This window comes from Panthera uncia, chromosome B4 (genome assembly GCF_023721935.1).
Source record: "Panthera uncia isolate 11264 chromosome B4, Puncia_PCG_1.0, whole genome shotgun sequence".
NCBI classification, from domain to species: Eukaryota; Metazoa; Chordata; class Mammalia; order Carnivora; family Felidae; genus Panthera; species Panthera uncia.
In genome coordinates, this window is record NC_064809.1 from 37,119,912 (window position 1) to 37,141,615 (window position 21,704).

The following is a 21,704-nucleotide window of genomic DNA, read 5'->3' on the forward strand; positions in this document are numbered from 1 at the left end:
ATTGCCATTGTAGCCTCTGGTACTTTTTTTAAGCACGAACTTTGGTACTTCAGGTGAGTTTATAAAGATACACGGGTAGGGTTGCCTGGGTGACTCAGTTGGTTAAGCATTCGACTTTTGATTTCGGCTCAGGTCATGATCTCACAGTTTCACACGTTCAAGTCCTGCGTTGGGCTTTGTGCTGACCCTGCAGAGCCTGCTTGGGATTCTCTCTCTCTCTGTCTCTCCCCTGCTCATGCTCTCTCCGTCTCTCTCAAAATAAATAAATTAATTTAAAAAAAAAAAAAGGATATACGGATAGTTCCCCAATTTATAGCCGTATTTATGTTCCAATTGTTAGTATGAATTGGTTGTTCGGCATTTAGGATGTTTTCCTATAGAAAAATCTTTCAAATGAAATTGGATTTCCAGAGCAATACATAAAAGTAAATATAACTCAAGTTTATGAAACAATTAGTGATTGGGGCACCTGGGTGGCTCAGTTGGTTAAGCTTTTGACTCTTGGTTTCAGCTCAGGTCATGATCTCATGGTTCTGTGGGTTCAAGCCCCACATCAGGCTCTGTGCTGGCAGCACGGAGCCTGCTTGGGATTCTCTGTCTCCCTCTCTCTCTCCTCTTTCCCCACTTGCTCTGTCTCTCTCGAAATAAATAAATAACCTTAAAAACCCAATTGATTATTTATTTACCATGGTTTGAGGCCTTTCTGAGCTTGACTGGAAACCTAAACATTAATTATAAGAATTTTTATGGAGGGGCACCTGAGTGGCTCAGTCAGTTAAGTGTCCAACTTCAGCTCAGGTCATGATCTCATGGTTCCTGGGTTCGGGCCCTGCATCGGCTCTGTGCTGACAGCTTGGAACCTGGAGTCTGCTTTGGATTCTCTGTCTGTCTGTCTCTCTCAAAAATAAATAAACATTAAAAAAAATTTTTTTTGAGAATTTTTATGGAGAAAATTGTTCTATAATTGACTTAGATCATGGTAGATAAAGGCATATTGTTCATTTTTTACATTACTCATCTAGGATTACCTACTCTGAGAATGATTTTGTCATTTGTATGTATAGATGTTCCAAAGTTGAGGATGCCTGTCTAATCGCCTAAGGGGAGGAAATGCCACTAAACTTCTACTGGGTAGATTGTACCTATGTTAATGTATTTTTCACAAGGTATTGCAACCATCCAACTATATTTGGTACTCTCATCAGACTTTGACTAGTCAGTACTCAGTAGACTGGTCTCACCAGACTCACTGGTCTTCTTTCCTCTGTATCACCAGGGTACTCGATGGTCTTTTTTATATTATGCTCAGTATTGTCAGAATTAAAGAGTGAATTCACTGTACTGGCCTGTGGCCTACCTTCGGAGCAGTGAACAAAGTGGATGCTTTAGCAGCCAATTTCCAAAGCACTTTTATGTATGTCTGCATATACTTTCACACATAACTATCTGATACTTACAAACAACGTGAGGTAGATATTACTGTCCACATTTCATAATTGATGCAACTAGGGCTTAGGTGTATGAACTGATTATTGAAGATTAAACAGTGAGGAAGTACCAGAATCAGAATTTGAACCTAGATTTTCAGACTTCAAACACTAAGCTTTTACTACTACTATTATCCTTCAAAACCACTGATTTTTATTCTTCTCAAATATAAAATGTGGAAAGCATCAGGATTATTTTGGATAATCTGGGCTATTTGGCCATTGTGGTGTCATGGAGCATTGCTTGAATTAAAAAGCAATGCAGTATTATTTTAAAAATGAGAAAATAATGACACTTTAAAGAGCTGCTGGTTGTACCTGTTACATTTTTTCCCCCTTCGGTAGTCCTTGGCTTTTATTTTATTTACTAATTTTTAGCATTCAGGTTTAAAATTTTTATGTAATGAAATCTATCAGTTGTTTCCTTGATACTTTCTGGGCTTTATGTCTTGCTGTGACTTTTCTATAGTTCACACTATAAAAACATTAGCCTATATTTTCTCAAATTTATGTTTAGTGTTTTTTCTTTTTTTATTGTGTTAATATATACATAGCATAAAATTTACCATTAAGCTCTTCTCTTTTTTTGCCATTAACCATTTTTAAGTGTGCTGTTCACTGGAATTATATTCATTCACGTTCTTGTGCAACCACCCCCGGCCGCCCTCCATCACCATAACTCTGTTCATCTTGTAAAACTGAATGAAACTCTACCTGTAAGACAGTACCTTCTCATTCTCCCCTCCCCCCCACACCACCCCCCGAACCCCTGGCGACCACTATTCTTTCTGTCTCTATAATTTAGACTATTCTAGATAACTACTATAAATGGAGTCATATAGTATTTGTCTTTCTATAACTTTGTGTAGCATGTGTCAGAATTTCCTTCCTTTTTAAGGCTGTATAATATCCCACTGTTTGTATATGCCACATTTTGCTTATCCGTTCGAATGTTGATGGACACTTGGGTTGCATCTGCACTTTAGCTATTGTGAATAATACTGCTGTGAACATGAATGTACAAATATCTCTTTAAGACCCTGCTTCTTTAGGGTAAATACTGAGAAGTGGAATTGCTGGTTTACATGGTAATTCTGTTTTTAATGTTTTGAGGAATATCCGTACTGTTTTCCACCATGGCTGTACCATTTTACATTTCTACAAGTGGTGTACAAGGGTTCTGAGTTTTTCACATCCTTGCCAACTTTCGTTTTCTGCTTTTTGGATAGTAGTCCTCCTCATATGTAGGAAGTGGTATCTCATTGTAGTTTTGATTTGAATTTCCCTAATGATCTGTGCTGTTGAAGATCTTTTCATGTGCTTATTGGCCATTTGTATATCTTTGGAGAAATGTCTTGCCCATTTTTGAATTAGACTGTTGAGTTGTTGTTGGTAATTGTTGACATTTAGGAGTTCTCTATATATTTTTGGTATTAATCCCTTATCAGATATATAATTTGCCAATGTTATCTCCTATTCTGTGGGATGCCTTTTTATTCTGTGTATAGTCTCTTTTGATATACAAATTAAAAAATTTGTCATGAAGTCCATTTTGTCTATTCTTTTGTTACCTGTGCCCTTGGTGTCACATCCAAGGAATCATTGCCAAGTCCAATGTTGTGAAGATTTTGTCCTGTTCTAAGAATTATTGTTTTAGGTCTTATGTTTAGGCTCTTGATCTTTTTAAGTTAATATTTGTATGTGGTGTTAGGTAAGGTCCAAATTTATTATTATTATTATTTGCATTTGGATATTAAGTTTTCCAGCACCATTTGTTGAAAGACTATCCTTTCTCCACGAGAATGGTCTTGACACCCTTGTCAAAATCATTTGACTATATATTTGAGGGTTTATTTCTGGGGTCTCTATTCTATTCCTTTGGTCTGTATGTGTCTTCTAGCAATACCACACTAATTAGCTTTGTGTAGTGAGTTTTGAAATCAGGAAATGTGAATCCTTCAGTTTTGTTCTTCTTTTTCAGGATTATTTTGACTATTCAGAGCCTCTTGAGATTCTTTATGAATTTTAGAATGGGTTTTTCTATTTCTGCAAAAAACATCATTGTGATTTTGACAGGGATTACTTTGGGTAATATTGACATTTGAACTGTACTGTCTTCCAACCAATGAACATGGGATGCATTTCCATTTATTTATGTCTCCTTTATTTCTTTCAGCAATGTTTTGTAGTTTTATTTGTACAAATCTTTCACCTCTTTGGTTAAGTTAATTCCTAAATATTTTATTCTTTTTGATGCTGTTGTAAATGGAATTATTTTTATAATTTCCTTTTAGGTTGCTTATTGTTTGTGTATAGAAATGTAATTGATTTGTGTGTGCTGACTTTGTATCCTGCTACTTTGCTGAGTTCACTTATTAGGTCTAACAGGGTCTCTTTTGTGTGAAGTCTTTAGAATACTCGGTGTTTAAGATCATATCATCTGCAAACAGAAGTAATTTTACTTATTTCATTACAGTTTGGATGCCTTTTATTTCTTTTTCTTGCCTAATTGCTTTGGTTAGAACTTTCAGTACCATGTTGAATAAAAGTGATGAAAGGGGCATCCTTGCCTTGTCCCAGATCTTAGAGGAAATGCTTTCACCATTGTGTATTGTTTGCTGTAGATTTTCATGTATAGCTTTTAGTATATGGAGGTAGTTTCCTTCTATTTTTATTCTGTTGAGTGATCTTGAATTTTGTCAAATGCTTTTTATACATCAATTTTTTTTTTTTTACTTTATTGATGTGTGCCTGTTTTTGAAAAGCAGGGTGATGGAAAGAACATGGAATTTGGTGTCTGACATATTTGCATTAAAATTTGCTTTGTTTTTTCTAATTTATATGACCTTAAGCTTGGCTTAGTGAGTAACTTAATCTCCTGGGCCACCGTTTTTTCACCTATAAAATAATATCGACCTTCATGGTTCAGATGAATAGTAAATAAGGTTTATATGTATAAAGCCCCTTAGCACTCTCCCTAGCAAATAGTAGAACCTCTGTCTTACCCTTTACCCCAGTGACATGTGATTATTATTATTGTATTTCTGTTGTTGATAGGCTTTTGTTATACTTGGCATTGGTTGGGCATTGGTTAAAATTATAGACAGTTTTTTTTTTTTTTTACTTTTATTTTAAGGAGAATTGTGAAGTTATAGTAGACTTAATAAGAACCAGATGGCTAAGTAAATTTAAAACTATTTTTAAAGGTAAAGTTAAAATATCTATGGTGTTAGGATACATATGGTCAAGGTATTTTTTTTATACCTGTAAACAGGTTATCTAAATGTGGACTACCAAGAAAGATAATTTTCACTTTATGTGTGATCCGCAGTGCACTGCTGGTGGAGTGTGAATTGATGTAGTTTGGGAAGCTATTTGGCAATAAAACTAGTCATAGCTTTTGACCAGTCTTCTCATTCCACAAAGGATTTAGATCCACCCTGTAACTTAGTGAGCCTATTTCTGGGAATCTGTGTCAAGAAAAAACCTTGAGGAAGAAAAAAAAGAAGAAACCTTGAGGGGTGCCTGGGTGGCTCAGTCGGTTGAGCATCCGACTCTTGGTCTCAGCTCAGGTCTTGATCTCAAGGTTGTGAGTTCAAGCCCTGCCTTGGGCTCTGTTTTGGGCATGAAGCCTACTTAAAAAAGGAGAAAGAAATTTTGAAATGCAGATATAAACTGTACATTTTATTTATTTATTTATTTATTTATTATTGAGGTATAATCTGTATACAGTAAAATACACATTTTAAGTGTACAGCTCAATGACTATTTTACCTATGTAGATATAGAACATTTCTGTCACCCAGAAAGTTTCCTTTGCCCTCTTTCTGGTTATACTCTACCTGTCACCCCACAATGGTAACCACTGCTCTGACTTCTATCACCATATATGCTTTTGCTGGTTCTTGAACTTAATATAAGTGAAACCATGCAGTGTATACTCTTTTGTGCAGGGCTGTTTTCAATCAGCCATAATGTTTTTGAGATTTAACGATGTTGTTGTGTATATTACCAGTTTGTTCTTTTTATTTCTGAGTAGTGTTCCATTAAATGAATATGCTACAATTTGCTTATTTGTTCTCCTGTTCATAGATATATGATTCTAGTTTTTGGCTTTATGGACATTCATGTATAGGTCATTTTGAGGACGTATCTGCTAATTTCTCCTGGATACATACCTGTAACACTTATTGTTATTAAATTTAAAACAACATAAGTATCCAACAATGGAGAATAGATTGGTGTAGATCAGCATGTAATCCTGACTACAATAATGGTCAGTGGAAGAGGACGAAAAATACAGGTGTGAAAGTATTGTGAAGGCTGAGGTGAATTCCTTGTTCATTCCTGTATCCTTAGTGCCTACCTCTCAGTGCCTGATACGCAGGACATGCTTAATATTTGCTGGCTGAATTTAATGAAAGGAGACTAAGCAGCAGCTAGTTAAGGGTGGAACCAAGGAGTTTTCAAGAAAACAAGGGAGGAACGTGTTTCAGTGAGGAGCCTGTGGTTATTTTTGTCAAATACTTTAGGCAAATCAAGGAGGAATGAAGGGTGAAAACAAAGTGTTATTTTTGGCAATCAGAGAAAGAGTTTCAGGAAAATGAGAGAATAGAGCCAGGCTGCAGCGAGTTGAGAAGTGAATTATAGTTAAAAAAGTGACAGTGAGTGTTGATAATCCTGAAGTTATTTAATGATGATGGAAAGTGGAGATAGATTCATAGCTTTATAGATAGATAAGGTCTAGGAAGGTATCTTTTTAAAGAAAGATTGTGAGCTGAGGAAAGGCACTACTAGAGATCGAAAGACGGAGGATACAGGAGCAATATGCATTGTTAATTCTGGGGAAACGGGACAGAATCAATTCACCAGTATCAGCGTTCACTTTAGGGAGAAGAACATCTTCCTCTGTGATAGGAAGAGAAAGTGTGTTTTTATGAGTAGGGTTGGAGAAGATGATGAAAATTTGCTTCTCAAATTGTTACCTCACCTAAGTAAAGAGGAGCTATGTGGCCCTTGGGCCCTCTTGGGAGAAGAATAACAGAATGGCTGAAACCTAATTCACATGGTATGTTTCATTCTCCAACTTACATGCTTTTAAAAAAAATTTTTTTTAAGTTTATTTATTTAAGTAATCTCTACACCCAACGTGGGGCTCCGATTCCTGACCCTGAAATCAAGAATTGCCTGCTTTTCCAACTGAGCCAGCCAGGCGCGCCTCCAATTTACATGCTTTTTTATTGTGTGAATTTTTGTGGCAAGCCTGACCTTAGATCTTTGTGTCCAAATATTTATAAAATGTCTGAAGTATGTGCATGGGAACACATTTAATATATTGGAGATATATTTAATATGTTGGAGATTTTTCATCATGATAGTTTGCAAAAGCTTAAAATATATGGTCTGCATTGATTTAACACTATATTGATACTCATACTGTAGTTGGAACTGGATTGTGAATTATTTACTCGTTTAATTCCCTTTGTAGATGGATTTTAAAAATAGCTTTATTGAGGTATAATTGATATACGTCAAACCCCACATTTAAACTGTATGTGTTGATGAGTTTTGACATATGTATACACCTGTGAAACCATCACTACAGTCAAGATAATGAACCCCAAAAGTTTCCTTTTGCCCTATTATAATCCAATTCTTCTCACTCTCAGAAACCCACTCCTTTTTGTCACTACTGATTTAGTATCTTTTAGAATTTTATGTAAATGTCATCTTATAGTATATTCTCTTTTTTGTACTTAGCAGAATGATGTTGATATTCATCCATTTTGTTTGTGTGTCAATAGCTTTTTCCTATTTATTTCCAAACGGCATCCCACATTAAATTTGTGTATCTATTCATCTGATGAGGGACATTTGGGTTGTTTACACTTTTTGGCTATTGCAAATAAAGCTGCTATGAACATGCATATGTAGATATTTTTTGTGGACATATGCTTTCATTTCTTAGGTAGATTTCAGAGTGGAGTGGTTGGATTAAATAGTTGGTATAATTTGACTTTTGTTTTTAATGTTTATTTATTTTTGAGAGAGAAAGAGAGAGTGCAAGCAGGGGAGGGACAGAGAGAGAGGGGGACAGAGGATCCAAAGCAGATTCTGTGCTGATAGCATAGAGCCTGATATGGGGCTTTAACTCACGAGCCAGGATATCAGGACCTGAGCCGAAGTCGAATACTTAACCGACTGAGCCATCCAGTTTGGCATTTGCTGTTTTAAAAAATTACCTGGAAGTGGTTGCACATTTTGCACACAAATACTGGTTGACCAGCAATGTGAGTTCAAGGTGCTCTACGTCTTCACCAACACGTGGTATGGTCTGTCTTTTAATTTTTAGCTTTTCCAGTGGTTATGTATTGATATCTCATTTTGGGTTTTTTTTTTTTAAGTTTATTTCTGAGAGAGAGACAGTGAGAGTGAGCAGCAGAGGAACAGAAAGAGAGAGGGAGAGAGAGAATCCCAAGCAGGCTCCATGCTGTCAGTGCGAAGCCCATTGTGGGCCTCCAGCTCATGAACCGTGAGATCACAAGATCATGACCCAAGCTGAAACCAAGAGTTGGGAACTTAACCAACTGAACCACCCAGGCGCCCCAATCTCATTGTGGTTTTAATATGCATTTTCCTAATGACTATTCATATTGATCATCTTTCCAAATACTTATTGACCATTTGTAGATCTTATTTTATGAAATGAATGTTGAAACATTTGTCCAATTTTTAATTGGGTTGTCTTCTGAGTAAACTGGTAAGACTACCTTTGATTTTAAATATAAATCCTTTGTTGGATATGTATTTTGCAAAAATTTTCTCCTCATCTGAGCCTTGTCCTTTAATTTTCATAACAATATCTTTTTGTACAACAAAAACCACAGATGAAGAGAACATATTTTTTATTGAGGTATAATTGACATATAACATTATATCAGTTTCAGGTGTACAACATAATGATTCAATATTTGTATATATTGTGAAATGAACACCACAGTGAGTCTAGTTAATGTTCATAACTATTTATAGTTATAAAATTTGTTTTTTCTTGTGATGAAAGCTTTAACGATCTCTCTTGGCAACTTTCAAATATTCAATACTTTATTATTAACTATACCCTAAATCTCCATCACTTATTTTGTAACTGGTTTATTTTATAACCTTTTGACCTCCTTCACCCATTTTGCCTAGCCCCCACCCACTTCAGGTGACCACCAATCTGTAAGCTTGGTTCCACAGATAAGTGAGATACAATATTTGTCTTTTCTCTGATTTACTTCACTTAGCATAATGCCCTCAAGGTTCATCTATGTTGTTGCAAGTGGCAAGATTTCATTCTTACTATGGTTGGATAATATTCCATATTACATCTTTATTCATTCATCCATTGATGGACACTTATGTTACTTCCATGTCTCGGCTGTTGTGCTGCAGCACAACAATAATGCTGCAATAATGCTGCAGCACAATAATGCTGCAGTGAACATGGGGGTGCAGATATCTTTTCAAGTTAGGGTTTTCGTTTTCTTCAGATAAATGCTAGAAATAGACTTACTGGATCATATGGAAGCTCTATTTTTAATTTTTTTGAGGAACCTCCATACTGTCTTCCATAGTGGCTGTACCAATTTACATTCTTACTAACAGTGTACAGGTTCCCTTTTCTCCACATCCTCAACGACACTAGTTTTTTTTGATAATAGCCATTCTGACAGATGTGAGGTGATATCTCATTGTGGTTTTGATTTGCATTTCCCTGATGGTTAGTGATATTGAGCACCTTTTTATGTATCTGTTGGTCATCTGTCTGTCTTTGGAAAAGTGTCTATTCAGATCCTCTGCCTGTTTTCAAATTGGATTGTTGGGGGGAGGTTGCTATTGATTTGTAGGAGTTCTTTATATATTTTGGGTTTTAACGCCTTATCAGATATATGATTTGCAAATATTTTCTCCCATTTAGTAGGTTACCTGTTGATTTGGTTTATAGTTTCCTTTCTGTGCAGAAACTTTTTAGTTTGATGTACTCTCTCTAAAAGTTTCCTTTTAAAAAATATATTTTTTTTTACATTTTATTTATTTTTAGAGAGGGAGACACAGAATCCGAAGCAGGCTCCAGGCTCTGAGCTGTCAGCACAGCACCCAGTGCGGGGCTCGAACTCACAAACCGTGAGATCATGACCTGAACCGAAGTCAAACGCTTAACCGACTAAGCCACCCAGGCTCCCCTAAAAGTTTCTTTTTGATGAAGTCTAATTTGTTGATTTTATTGATTTTTTAGTATGTGTATTTAAGTGAAAGGCATAATAAAATGTACAGTTTTTCTCCCAGAAGTAGGAGTCAGATCTTTTATTAAGTATGAATAATGGACTAGATTTAAGAATTAAAAAATTACATTGCTTTATGTAGTTATTTGTCTTCAGGTAAACCTTTTTTCCTTCATCTTTCCTGTAATATCATCTAATAGTTCGTTGTCACACATAGTACATTTATTTCTGATTGAGTTGAACCAGATTTTCATAAATTGCTTTATTGTAACTTCACACAGGCAGCTAATTACTAACAATTTACAATTATGAATTCCTCTAACTAAAATGAATAAATTGCCTTCGAAGTTGTCTCCTTTATCAATCCCCATTGGCATTTATTGAATTTATGTAATAAAGCAGGGTAAGCCTTTCCTTGTTTCTTAACTAATTCCTGAGACTAAAAATGATCATTTGTGATGTTATGAAGCAATATTGCAATCAGTAAAGGAAGTACTCACTCAAGTTACTATTAGAAGAGCCGTGGACTGTTCATAGCCTTCATTTTTGCAAGTCTTAGCCTGCTGTGTTCCTGGCAAGAATGGTGTTTACTCCCTCCGGCACCACAGAAGGAGCTGTTTAGCCACCTGCATCCCTGGCCAAATTGCAGCGAAGTGCTGATTACAGCATCCTTATTATCTGGCACCATGTAGGAGGTGGCAAGAAGCACTCCCTGACTGTATTGCAGCAATGGATTTTGTGTTAGAAAAAATTATCCTTTTTTTTTTTTTTTTGTATGCGTAGAGAACTTGACAGGAATGCTAAAAGTGTAATCATAGAATCTAGCATGTCATTGATATATTATTAAATGCTTCAAACTATTTGGCAACATGGTCTGTTGGGTACAGCTCTAGACTAGCAATTCAGTGAGTAACATTTTAAGGTGGGCTCTTGAGTGTCTCAGATATTTGATCTTGGGCAAATTTCTTTATTGTTCATACCATCTCCATTCCTTAGAAATACTGTGCATGTAAATTAGACTCTCGACTAAGGGGCATGTGGATTTTTTTTTTTTTTTTAATTATTTTGAGGGAGGAGGAGGGGCAGAGACAGAGGGAGAGAGAATCCCAAGCAAGCTCCTCACTGTCAGCATGGAGGCCAATGCGGGGCTCAATGTGGGGCTCAAACTCACAAACCATGATGAGATCCTGACCTGAGCTGAAATCAAGAGTCAGACACGCAACTGGCTGAACCACCACGTGCCCCGGGGCATGTGGATTTTTAAGTGTACACATTTAGGAAAATGTCTGTTTTTTTGTTTTTTCCCCTCAAGTTTCTTATTTTGAAAAAATTTTAATATACTGAAATCAAGCAAGGAAAATAAACCGATAACCTATGACTTTCACCTAGAGTCATTACTTATTAACATTATCTCTTAATATCTCACTTTTAAAAATCTTTTAAAGGAGACTTAAAAAACAGTTGTAAAAACGTAAGAGAATTCCCTGGCTGAGCTTCCCCTAATGTTAATATCTTACATAATCATAGTAAATTATCAAAACCAGGACCTTAATACTGATTCAGTACCATTAGCTAATCCACAGGTCTTCTTGGAGTTTTACCAGTTTTCCCACTAATGTCTCTTAATAATTTGGGATCCAAATCCAGGATCCTGTAGTCTACTTAGTCATCATATCTCTTTAGTGTTCTCCAACTTGCTTAGTATCTCAGTCTTTCTTTGCCTTTCCTTTTTTTTTTTTTTTTAATGTTTATTTATTTTGAGAAAGAGATGGTAAGCAAGCGAGTGGGGGTGGGGCAGAGAAAGAGGGAGAGAGAATCTCAAGCAGGATCTGCACTGACAGTGGAGCCCCAATGTGGGACTTCATCCCATGAACTGCAAGATCATGACCTGAGCTGAAATCAAGAGTCAAACACTCAACTGACTGAGCCACCCAGGTGCCCCTTTGCCTTTCCTTTTTTAAAAATCAAAGTATAGTTGACATACAGTGTTACATTAGTTTCAGGTGTTCAACATAGTGATTCAGCAAGTCTATACTTTATGCCATGCTCACCATAAGTGTACCTACCATATGTTGGCATACAAGGCTATTCTAGTATCATTGACTACATGCCCTATGCTGTACCTTTTATCTTTGTGACTTATTCATCACATAATTGGAAGCTCGTACCTCCCATTCTCCTTCATCCCTTCTGATCTTGACAGTTTCGAAGAGTACTGGCCTTTTATTTTGTAGTGTGTTTCTCAGTTGGGGCTCCTCTGTTGTTTCCTCATGATTAAATTAAGGCTGTGCACTTCTGGCGAGAGTGCCACAAAAAAATGATGCTGTACCTTTCTCAGCACATCATATCAGAAGGAGCGTGATGTTGCTGTGTCTTCTTACTGGTGATGTTAATCTTAATCATTTAGTTAACGTGCTGTCTTCCAGGTTTCTCCATTATAAAGTTACTCTTTTTCCCTTTGCAATCAGTAATTATCCTGTGGACAGATACTTTGAGACTATACAAATATCTAGTTCCCATCACTAATTTTAGTGTCCATTTATGGTTCTTGTCTGCAATGGTTATTACTGTGTTTGCCTTTGGTGACTTTCTATTTCCATCATTCCTTTTATCTTTTTTTTTATTAGAAAATTTTTTAACATCTATTTATTATTGAGAGGCAGAGAGAGACAGAGCATGAGCATGGGAGGGGCAGAGAGAGAAGGAGACACAGAATCCGAAGCAGGCTCCAGGCTCTGAGCTGTCAGCACAGAGCCTGACGCAGGGCTCGAACTCACAAACCAGGAGATCATGACCTGAGCTGAAGTCGGATGCTTAACCGACTGAACCACCCAGGTGCCTCCCTTTTATCTTTTTTAATTGGATTTTTTTTCTGTAAGGAAGAGGTGTACCTTCTTCATTTATTTATTCATTCATTGATTCATTGATTCTAATCATTATGGACTCATGGATACTCAGAGAAATGTGGCTCCCCCCATCCATACTACCCTGTTCCATTAGGGTACCATTATTCTTTATTATTATTTCCATTATTATTTCCACCTTATTCCCACGCCTACATGGCCACAATACTATTATCACATTAATATGCTAATATACTCTTATTTAAAGCACAGTTCAGAGTCAAATATCCTTAGTGCACCCATAATAGTCTTTACTGTGTGTATGTTGTGATTAATATTCAAAGATTATGTGTTATATTTTCTTGCTAGAAATCTCTTAAGTCTCTCCACTTTAATCTAGAAAAAAATTTTTTTTGGTCTCTCTTAATAAGGATGTTTTTCTCAAGAATTCTGAGAGTTGTCTTGCAGAATTTCCCTCCATTTGGTTTGTTTCCTCTTGAATAGATTTAGGACAAACATTGTTGGCAGGAATATTGCATACGTGATATTGTTTTCTTCTCGATACATCACATCAGGAAATACCTTATGTCAGTCTGTCCCATCATTGCTGAATCTGTTCATTTGGTTAAGGTGATATCTGCTAGATTTTCTCATTGTAAGGTTACCTTTCCCTCTTTGTAACTAATATAATCTGTGGGGAGATACTTGAGATTGTGTTGAATATCTTATTTTACTCAATGGTTGTAGGATCCATCAATGTTTCTTGCAAGAGTCAATTATTAATATGGTGGTTATAAAATGGTGACATTCTACTTCCATTATTCATTCTATATTTATTAGTTGGTTATTCTGTAAAGATCTTTGTTGTGCCATTTATTTATAATTAGTATAGACTCATGAATTTTTTAATAATAACAGCTTTATTGAATGAAATATAATTCATATACCATACAATACACCCATTTAAATTATACACACTTCAGTGCTTATTGGTATATTCATAGAAATGTGCAATCATCACCACAGTGAATTTTAGGATGTTTTCATCCCATGCCCTTTCGCTATCATCCCTCAACTTTGATCCCCACAAGGCCCTAAGCGATCACTTACGTACTTTCTGCCTCTATGCATTTGCCTATTCTGGACATTTCATAAAAACAGCATTATATAATATGTGGGCTTTTGTTGATTGGCTTCTTTCAGGTAGCACAATGCTTTCAAGCTCTTCTACTTATGGCAGAATAAATCCCATTGTATAAATAAATCAGATTTTGTTTACCTATTTATTAGTTGATGGACCCTTGAGATGTTTCTACTTTTGGGCCCTTGTGAATAATGCTGCTATAAAAAATTGTATGCAAACAGCCATGTAAATATACTTAACACTGCTGAACTGTCCACTTAAAAATGGTTAAGATATTACATTTTATGATACATGTTTTTACCACAATAAAAAATTTATGGAATGTCCATATTTTAGAATACTAGCCATTTAATATTATATTTCAAAAACCTATATAACATAAAAGATGCTTATGATATAATCTTGAGTTAAAATGATATAAAAATCATAAATTTTATTTCAAATATATAAAAATAACTAGAAATATTTGTAAAGATATTTTCTTGTTAGCAGGGATTATTATCTCATGAGGGTAGGATTATGAAGAGACTATTTCTTTATAAATTTTTACAAAATCTATAAGATGAATATGCTTTATTTTTACAACCAATGAAGAAAAAAACTAGAAAGAAAAAAATCATACAAAAAGAGTTTGTCACCAGCAATCTTCTTGTAACACATATATTATCTCAAAAATCCTTTCAATTAAAGAAATAATAGGGTGAATAGGTGAAGGGCATTAAGGGGCATTAAGCTTCCAGTTATAAAATAAGTCATGAGGATGAAAAGTATGGCACAGGGAATATAGTCAATAATATTGTAATCATGTTTCAAGGTGACAGATATAGTGACTACACTTATTGTGGTGAGCATTGTGTGTGTGTGTGCGTGCGTGTGTGTGTGTGTGTGTGTGTGTGTATAATGCACATATATATAATGGAGAGTAGTTCAAGAGAATGGCGTTCTGTGAGTATTATTCTATGCTGCACTTCAATGTTGGATCTATGTTGTTTTTATAAGATGTATATTTAGGGTTTTTCCTGTTTGTATCCAGTAAATAGGAAATTTTCCATGAGAAAAATGGGAGAAAATATAGTACGTAATTCCATTTCTTTTACACTGTAGGAATTCTTCTTGTTTTATGTTGATTTATGAACCAGGCTTGGTTAGGCCTGCCATTAAACAACTTTGTTTTAAAGGAAGGAGAGAGTATTGAAGGAAAAAATGCAAATTTAGTAAGATCATCTTCCAGTTTAGACCAGAAATTCTAGTTCAGATTAATATAAGTATATAAAATATGTTATTTCTGGTAAATTACAATTTAAAACTAGAGCTCAAAGGGAGCATAGCTCTTGATGTATAGGAGGTATCTAAATGTTATAATTATATAGCATATTTTTAGTGCTTCTTTTGTTAAGGTCAAAACAAAACCTGTTCAGCTTGCTCAGGCTTGATGAAAGGAATTACATGGTGTCGAGATTGGCATTGAAGATACAGCTGGTTTCCTCACTCTTAGCGTCTTTAACAGAAGTGTTTGAGAACTTTAGATGTGTGTGAGAATTTAGCATGATTGAGATTTTAGCTGTGTGTGTGTGTGTGTGTGTGTGTGTGTGTGTGTGTGTAGAGGTGGGGTTGGGGGTGGGATAGGATGATTTATTTTCTATGCCAGGGGGTTTTGCAATTCTAGTTTAGTGTTGAAGGCAAAGTGAGTTAGAGGAGAAGCAGGATTCATAGCAGTAGCTGTTGAAAATACCAGCACGTAACAGTGCATTTTTTTTTTTTACCATGTTACCTGTTCCTGTGTATTCATACTTTTTTCCCTATATATCCTAATATTCTTAATTTTTTGTCTTAGTTGCTTTATAGAGTTTTTCAAATTTATACTAATATCCACTAAATACTAATAATATTCTAGTACTGTACTCATAAAGCTAGGATTTAAAAATATGTGAATGAATATTAAAAATATTAAGGAAAACAGGAACATGTCTAGGAGAACTGTTAGGGACCTACAAAGTCAAGGCCTGAATACATCATATCTGACATTTTTGTTTGTTTGCTTGTCCCTCCCTCTTTTGAACTGGGATAAAGGAGATGATTTATTTTAAATACCCAACAGGTTTTTAAGCATATAGTTTAGAAGGAAATTAATAGAGGGAAACTGTCAGAGAACCAGGATGTCATCTATATCTAAGGGGTTATGAAATATGCTTACAGGTTCAGGCTGTAAGCTTGGGTGGCTCAGTTGATTAAGTGTCCGGCTTCAGCTCAGGTCGTGATCTCACTGTTGGGCTCAAGCCCTGCGTCAGCGCAGAGCCTGCTTGAGATCCTCTGTCTCCTTCTTTCTCTGCCCCTTCCCTGCTCACGCATGTGCTCTCTCTCTTTCTCTCTCAAAAATAAACATTAAAAAAAAATCTGCTTACAGGTTAGTAGGCAGGAGGAGTCTTGGAGATAGTACACAAATTCCAAGTTGTTATGCATTTTTAAAATGCATAAAACTGGGGTGCCTGGGTGGCTCAGTTGGTTAAGCGGCCGACTTCGGCTCAGGTCATGATCTTGCGGTCCGTGAGTTCGAGCCCCGCGTCGGGCTCTGTGCTGACAGCTCGGAGCTTAGAGCCTGTTTCAGATTCTGTGTCTCCCTCTCTCTGACCCTCCCCCGTTCATGCTTTGTCTTTCTCTGTCTCAAAAATAAACGTTAAAAAAAAAAAATTAAAAAAAAAATAAATAAAATAAAATGCATAAAACCTTCTAAAATGTGTGAAGGTAGTGGTAAACCACTAAGCTGTGGGTAGATGCTTTGGTATTTTTACCTCAAATGCAGGAAAAGCCATGCTTCCCTTGGTAACCATGGAATTTATCTTCTCAAATAGATTCTGATAGTAAGCTCCAGAAAAAATTATAATTAAATAATAATTACTATTATTATAAATAATAATAACTGAGAACCATTTCTGCCTTGTTTCATTCTCTACTGTTTCCAAGAATTCTGAGTCACAAAATAAAATCTTAAGTTAGAAAATTTTCAAAAATAGAAATGGCTTCAGAGAGAGTTTTTTTAAAAGTTCAAAAGCATTTGGTTTATCAGTTGAAAACAGTCATTGGATTCCATTTTTGTTGTTGTTTTCTTCCATCAAACAAATCTGTCTCCTAGTGGTGTTAAGTCTTGTCTGTTCAACTGTACTTATAGTCTCCTTCCATGACTGGCATCATATTTTATTAATGGCAAACTTGCAAAGTAAGTTAAATGACTTGCCTAAATCTTTTTATGTTTATTTTTATTTTTGAGTAAGAAAGAGTGCAAGCTGGGAAGGGGTGGCGGGGGGTAGGGGGGTTATGGACAGAGGATCCGAAGTGGGCTCTGCTCTACTAGCAGTGAGCCTGGTGGAGCCCAATGCAGGGCTCGATGTGGGGCTCGAACTTAACGAACCATGAGATCATGACCTGAGCCAAAGTCCGACACTCAACCAGCTGAGCCACCCAGGTGCCCAACTTGCCTAGATCTTAAGGAAATCAGTAGGCTGTAGTCAGATGCTATACACAGTTGTTGGGGTGGGGGAAAATTCCCCTACTAATCTTGGTTCTTTGGGCTGGTCTAACAATTAAAATGACACAAAATAGATTAATGGGAAGAAAAATTAATTTTGTACATGTGGAGGTCTCATAGATATGGAACCTAAGAAATGACCAAAGTAGGCAGTTTATATACCTTTTAGAGAAAGAAACAATAAATTTGTGAAGAAATGACAAGACAAAGAACCTTAGTCTTGGCTAATTAGTGAAGAACTTAAGCAGAGTTTGTGTACATTGACTTCTAGGCCTTGAATTCTCTATCTCTGGTGATAAATGTTTTTTTACCTCCTGGTACAGGAAGAGTACCTTTCACATGGGAAATTGACTTCCTGCTTCTGGGGGACAGAAAGGAGGGTCAGAATGTGCTTGCATTGGCTGTTTCTCAAGTAAACTTTAATTCAGAATTATCAGTGTCCTACTTTGACGTATTTGGGGGCAGCCTGCCACAATCCCCATTTAGTTTAATTCTCTATTTCCTAGAACTAGCTCCAAAAAAGAAGAAAAATATATTGGATTTTTAGGTGGAATTTAGACTCTGGAAAGAGACCTGGATTAGAGTCTGTTTCTGCTGTTTAACCTTATGCATAGCCCTCTAAGTCTGTTTCTCCATGTTCAAAGTGTGAAGAATAATAGTGCCTAATTTGTAGGATTGTTTTGAGGAATAAATAAAATAATGCATGTCAGATACTTAGCACTGTGTCTGGGCTATAGTTAGTACCCAACATACGGTTTAAAAAAAAAAATTCCTGCATGCATGTGAGTCTATGTTCTACATCTTTTTTTTTTTTCTTTTTACCCTTTGGGTACTTCAGTCTCCTGAGGTTTTCCATAGAATAAGCGTGGCAAGTCCTCCTGAAGCCAGTGTCAGGTAACATCTAGAAACTTTCCCTAAGGCAGAATCATTTGGCTGAAAATAGCCCAGGGGAGTAGATACATGGAGAATACGAAATTGACATGTTTTTAACAGAATTTTCTCTTTACATGCTTTTTTTTTTTCCTTTTTAAATAGTGCCTTTGAAGATGAGACAATGAAGCTTCGACAGCTGAAACTAGATAATCAGGTGAGCAAATCAGGAGTCTCCCTCCTGTTTTGAAATAAGTGAACAGCTATACTGACCATGATGATGATGCATCTGCTGATGCAGAGTCTTGAACTCTGAAGTCTTGGCAGGGTCATGGAAAGAAGACAGGAAAGGGAAAGGTTCTGATGTTGTAACTAAGAAGTGCTGAACCAAGGCCCTGGGCTCTGGCAAGACCCAACTGCCTTCAGGAGCACAGCGATAAAACTGGCCTTGGATTTATAGTCACTGGAAATTCCTTGGCACCTTTCCTAAGAGTTAGAAGAATGTTAACATTGTATTTCTGTATAGTAATTTGGTCCTGCTGCCTTAAATATGTCTCTACATTGTACTTTCATTGAACTACAAGAATGAACTACAATTTCATGGAATTTTATTCAATTTCATTGAACTACAATGTTTTTCTCATTCTCAAATACAGACCTGAGCATGCTGCTGTGCCTGCTTAAAACCCCGATTGCTTACAGCACAGTTTTCTTCACAGCACTGGTCCCAGTGTTCAGTTACACATTCATTCTTTTCTTCAGTGATTTGATTTATGTTTGTTTCCTCCACTAGGCTAAGCTCCATGAGAATAGGAGTCAAGTCTGTTTATGATGACCAGAAGTTCCCAGCATAGGGCTGGGCACATAATAATCCTTCGTTAAATATTTGAAGGAAGGAAGGAATAAATGGACACTTGTGTGTCGTTATATGCTATGAACATCATTGTTAGTCAGCTTAGAACCTATGCCCAACATATTTTGCTTTCATTTGAGCATGTTTTCTAATTTAGGACATTCTATAGCTGTAGTCTTCCCATGTAGTGTCTAGACTCTAGGTGACTAAACATACCTCTAAAGTTTTGCCTTATTTATGTTAATGTTGGAATTAATAATGGGACTTCTAGTGTAATAAGTTGCTTTAAAGGTGGACTCATTAAAAACTGGGGAAGAGGTCTCTTTGGGGCATGTGAGGATGTGCAGGCCTACTCTCCATAGGGCAAGGCCCCTGTGGGTTGGAACGCCACACTGGCCCCAGGAACAGCACTGGTGCTTGTGCTCATGTGTGGCCACCCCTGAATGGCACCTTTTGAGTCTTTCATGGTGATGGCAGAAACTGTCATCACATTCTACTGACACTCAAGTCACCAAATGTTGGGGTCTAGTCTCCTCACGTGCAGCTGGAGGGGAAATGTTGCCCAGTGGTCTTCAGAGACCCCGTGTATGCAAGCCTGTGCCACCATAGGAGACATTTGGCTTCTAGGTGGCCGTGGTGGCCTCCATCATCAGCTGTGCCATCATCCTGCTCAGGCCCTAGCCCTCCTCACATGCTGCATCGTGAAGTATGCAGAGAGGAGCAGCCACGATGCTTGGACAGGGTGGCCCGGCTGTGGCTCCACCCATCTAGTTCTGTCACCTTCAAGGTCTAAATAGCAACAGAGGCCTGTCTGGAGCCACCTGGCTAGGCACAGGACAACCACAGCTTCTCCACCCCTGGCAAGGGCCCCAGAGGGCTGGCTGGCAGGGACAAGTACCACTGGGCCTAGCGCTCTGGGCCCCAGCTGCCCTGGGCTCTCCCTGCACCCAGGTGAACACACGACAGAGCTTGCCTGTCCCTGGGCCATTGTGGGAGTGCTTGTGCAGCCTGGTGTTCAGAGCCCACCCTCCACGTGGGGAGGGCCAAGTGAACCCCAACAGCCTGGCACCTGTATCTTGGCATATGTCGGTGAAATCCACTTTGGGGCTTAGGGATCCCCAGGGCACGTGGGCTTGGAAGGCTGGGGACCCCAACATGAGTGACCTGTCCTGGGGGAGCCTGGCTGTAGCACTTTTTATAAGTAGGCTTCCTCGAAACCACTGCTGAGGTTAATATACCAGCTGTATCCTCCCTCCAACCTGCTTCCTTTAAAGAGACGCAGGGACATCTTAAGCAAGTCTAGTTTTGCACAGCCAAGCAGGAAAATGGCAAAAAAACTTCTCAGCAATTACAGGTGGTTGTCTCAGCATTTTCCTCTGCGAGGCAGGCTGCCTTTAAACAGAGACCCATCTAGTGTTGTGCACACATCTGTAAAGTTGCCGGGTAAAGGGTGTGAAATAAACAATCCTTTTGAATACTGGGAAAACATAAACTAAAACTAGGAAGGAAACTAATCTAACTGGGATCATGGGGAAAATTCTGATTATATATATATATTTCTACTTATACTTACCTCCCCACCACACACAAAAGAGATTGAAATACTTGAGATGGGCCCTTTATTTTCTATATTCCATTGCGTAGCAAACTCTATTTAGGGAGATGTGCCCATAAAATTGTAGATCTTTGTTTGATTTATTTTTATAAGGCTAACTGGTACATACTGTGCTAGCATCTAAAATCTATGGTCATCTATGAAATAACATAGTAGATGTAAGTTTTTGAATTTTGCAGTTTTTGAATTTTGTATAGAGATATATTTTATTTTAAAAGTATGGATTCCAGTAATACAGAAAAGATATTTCATGAACAGTCTCTCCCTCTCTATATGACTTAGTTTTTACCAGAGGCTGTCACTAACTTCTAATGTATCTTTCCAGAGGTGGTCAATGAATATCAAGACATAAAATTTTGTAGGAGTATTTTAAAATTCAAAAAATGTCCAGGCCTGATGTACAAATGGTGTTAAATAGTGTGCGAGAATACTGTAAGGGGCCTGAAATGCTGCCTTGGGCATAAGAAGGAGGTTGCTCAGCAGGGGGCAAGGGAATTTCCACAAATGCAAACTGAGTGTTCAAATGGCCTGTAACAAAGGCAGCACTACAGAATGAATAAAACATAGGGCTGGGAATCAGAAGCCTTTGGTTCTAGTTTTTAGTCTGCCATTAATTAGCTATGTGATCTTAGAGAAGATTCTTTTTAATACTTTTTTAGTGTTTATTTTTGAGAGAGAGAGCATGAGCAGGGGAGGGGCAGAAAGAGGGAGACACAGAATCTGAAGCAGGCTCCAGGCTCTGAGCCGTCAGCACAGAGCCTGACACGGGGCTCAAACTCACAAACTGTGAGATCATGACCAGAGCTGAAGTTGGACCCTTAACCGACTGAGCCACCCAGGTGCTCCTGATTTTAGGTAAGATTCTTCAACTCTGGGGCCCACTATTTCATCTGTAGAGTGGGGTCAGACTGGATAACAGAATGTTAGATAGGATCTTAGAGTAAGTTAGAGCTGAGATGGAAGTATATTGAGGAAGGCTAGGTTGCTGCTTGGTCTGGGCCTCACAGGCTGGTAGGATCTTGATGGAAGGCTCATAGTCCGGGGCCTGCCAACCTACCTGAGGTGTACCATGCACTCCCATCCATGACAGTGGCTTACTGTG

The 21,704-nt window shown here is 37.4% G+C and overlaps 1 protein-coding gene across 6 annotated transcripts in view; it reads left to right on the forward strand.

The window, feature by feature from the left end:
• TULP3 (TUB like protein 3) overlaps window positions 1–21,704 on the forward strand; it is a 64,140-nt gene that overhangs the window by 15,792 nt on the left and 26,644 nt on the right. For all 6 annotated transcript variants that reach the window (XM_049624879.1, XM_049624878.1, XM_049624881.1 and 3 more), the window contains exon 2: window positions 18,300–18,351. In XM_049624879.1, the coding sequence (XP_049480836.1) occupies window positions 18,300–18,351 (52 nt within the window). The remainder of the gene's footprint in view (window positions 1–18,299; window positions 18,352–21,704) is intronic.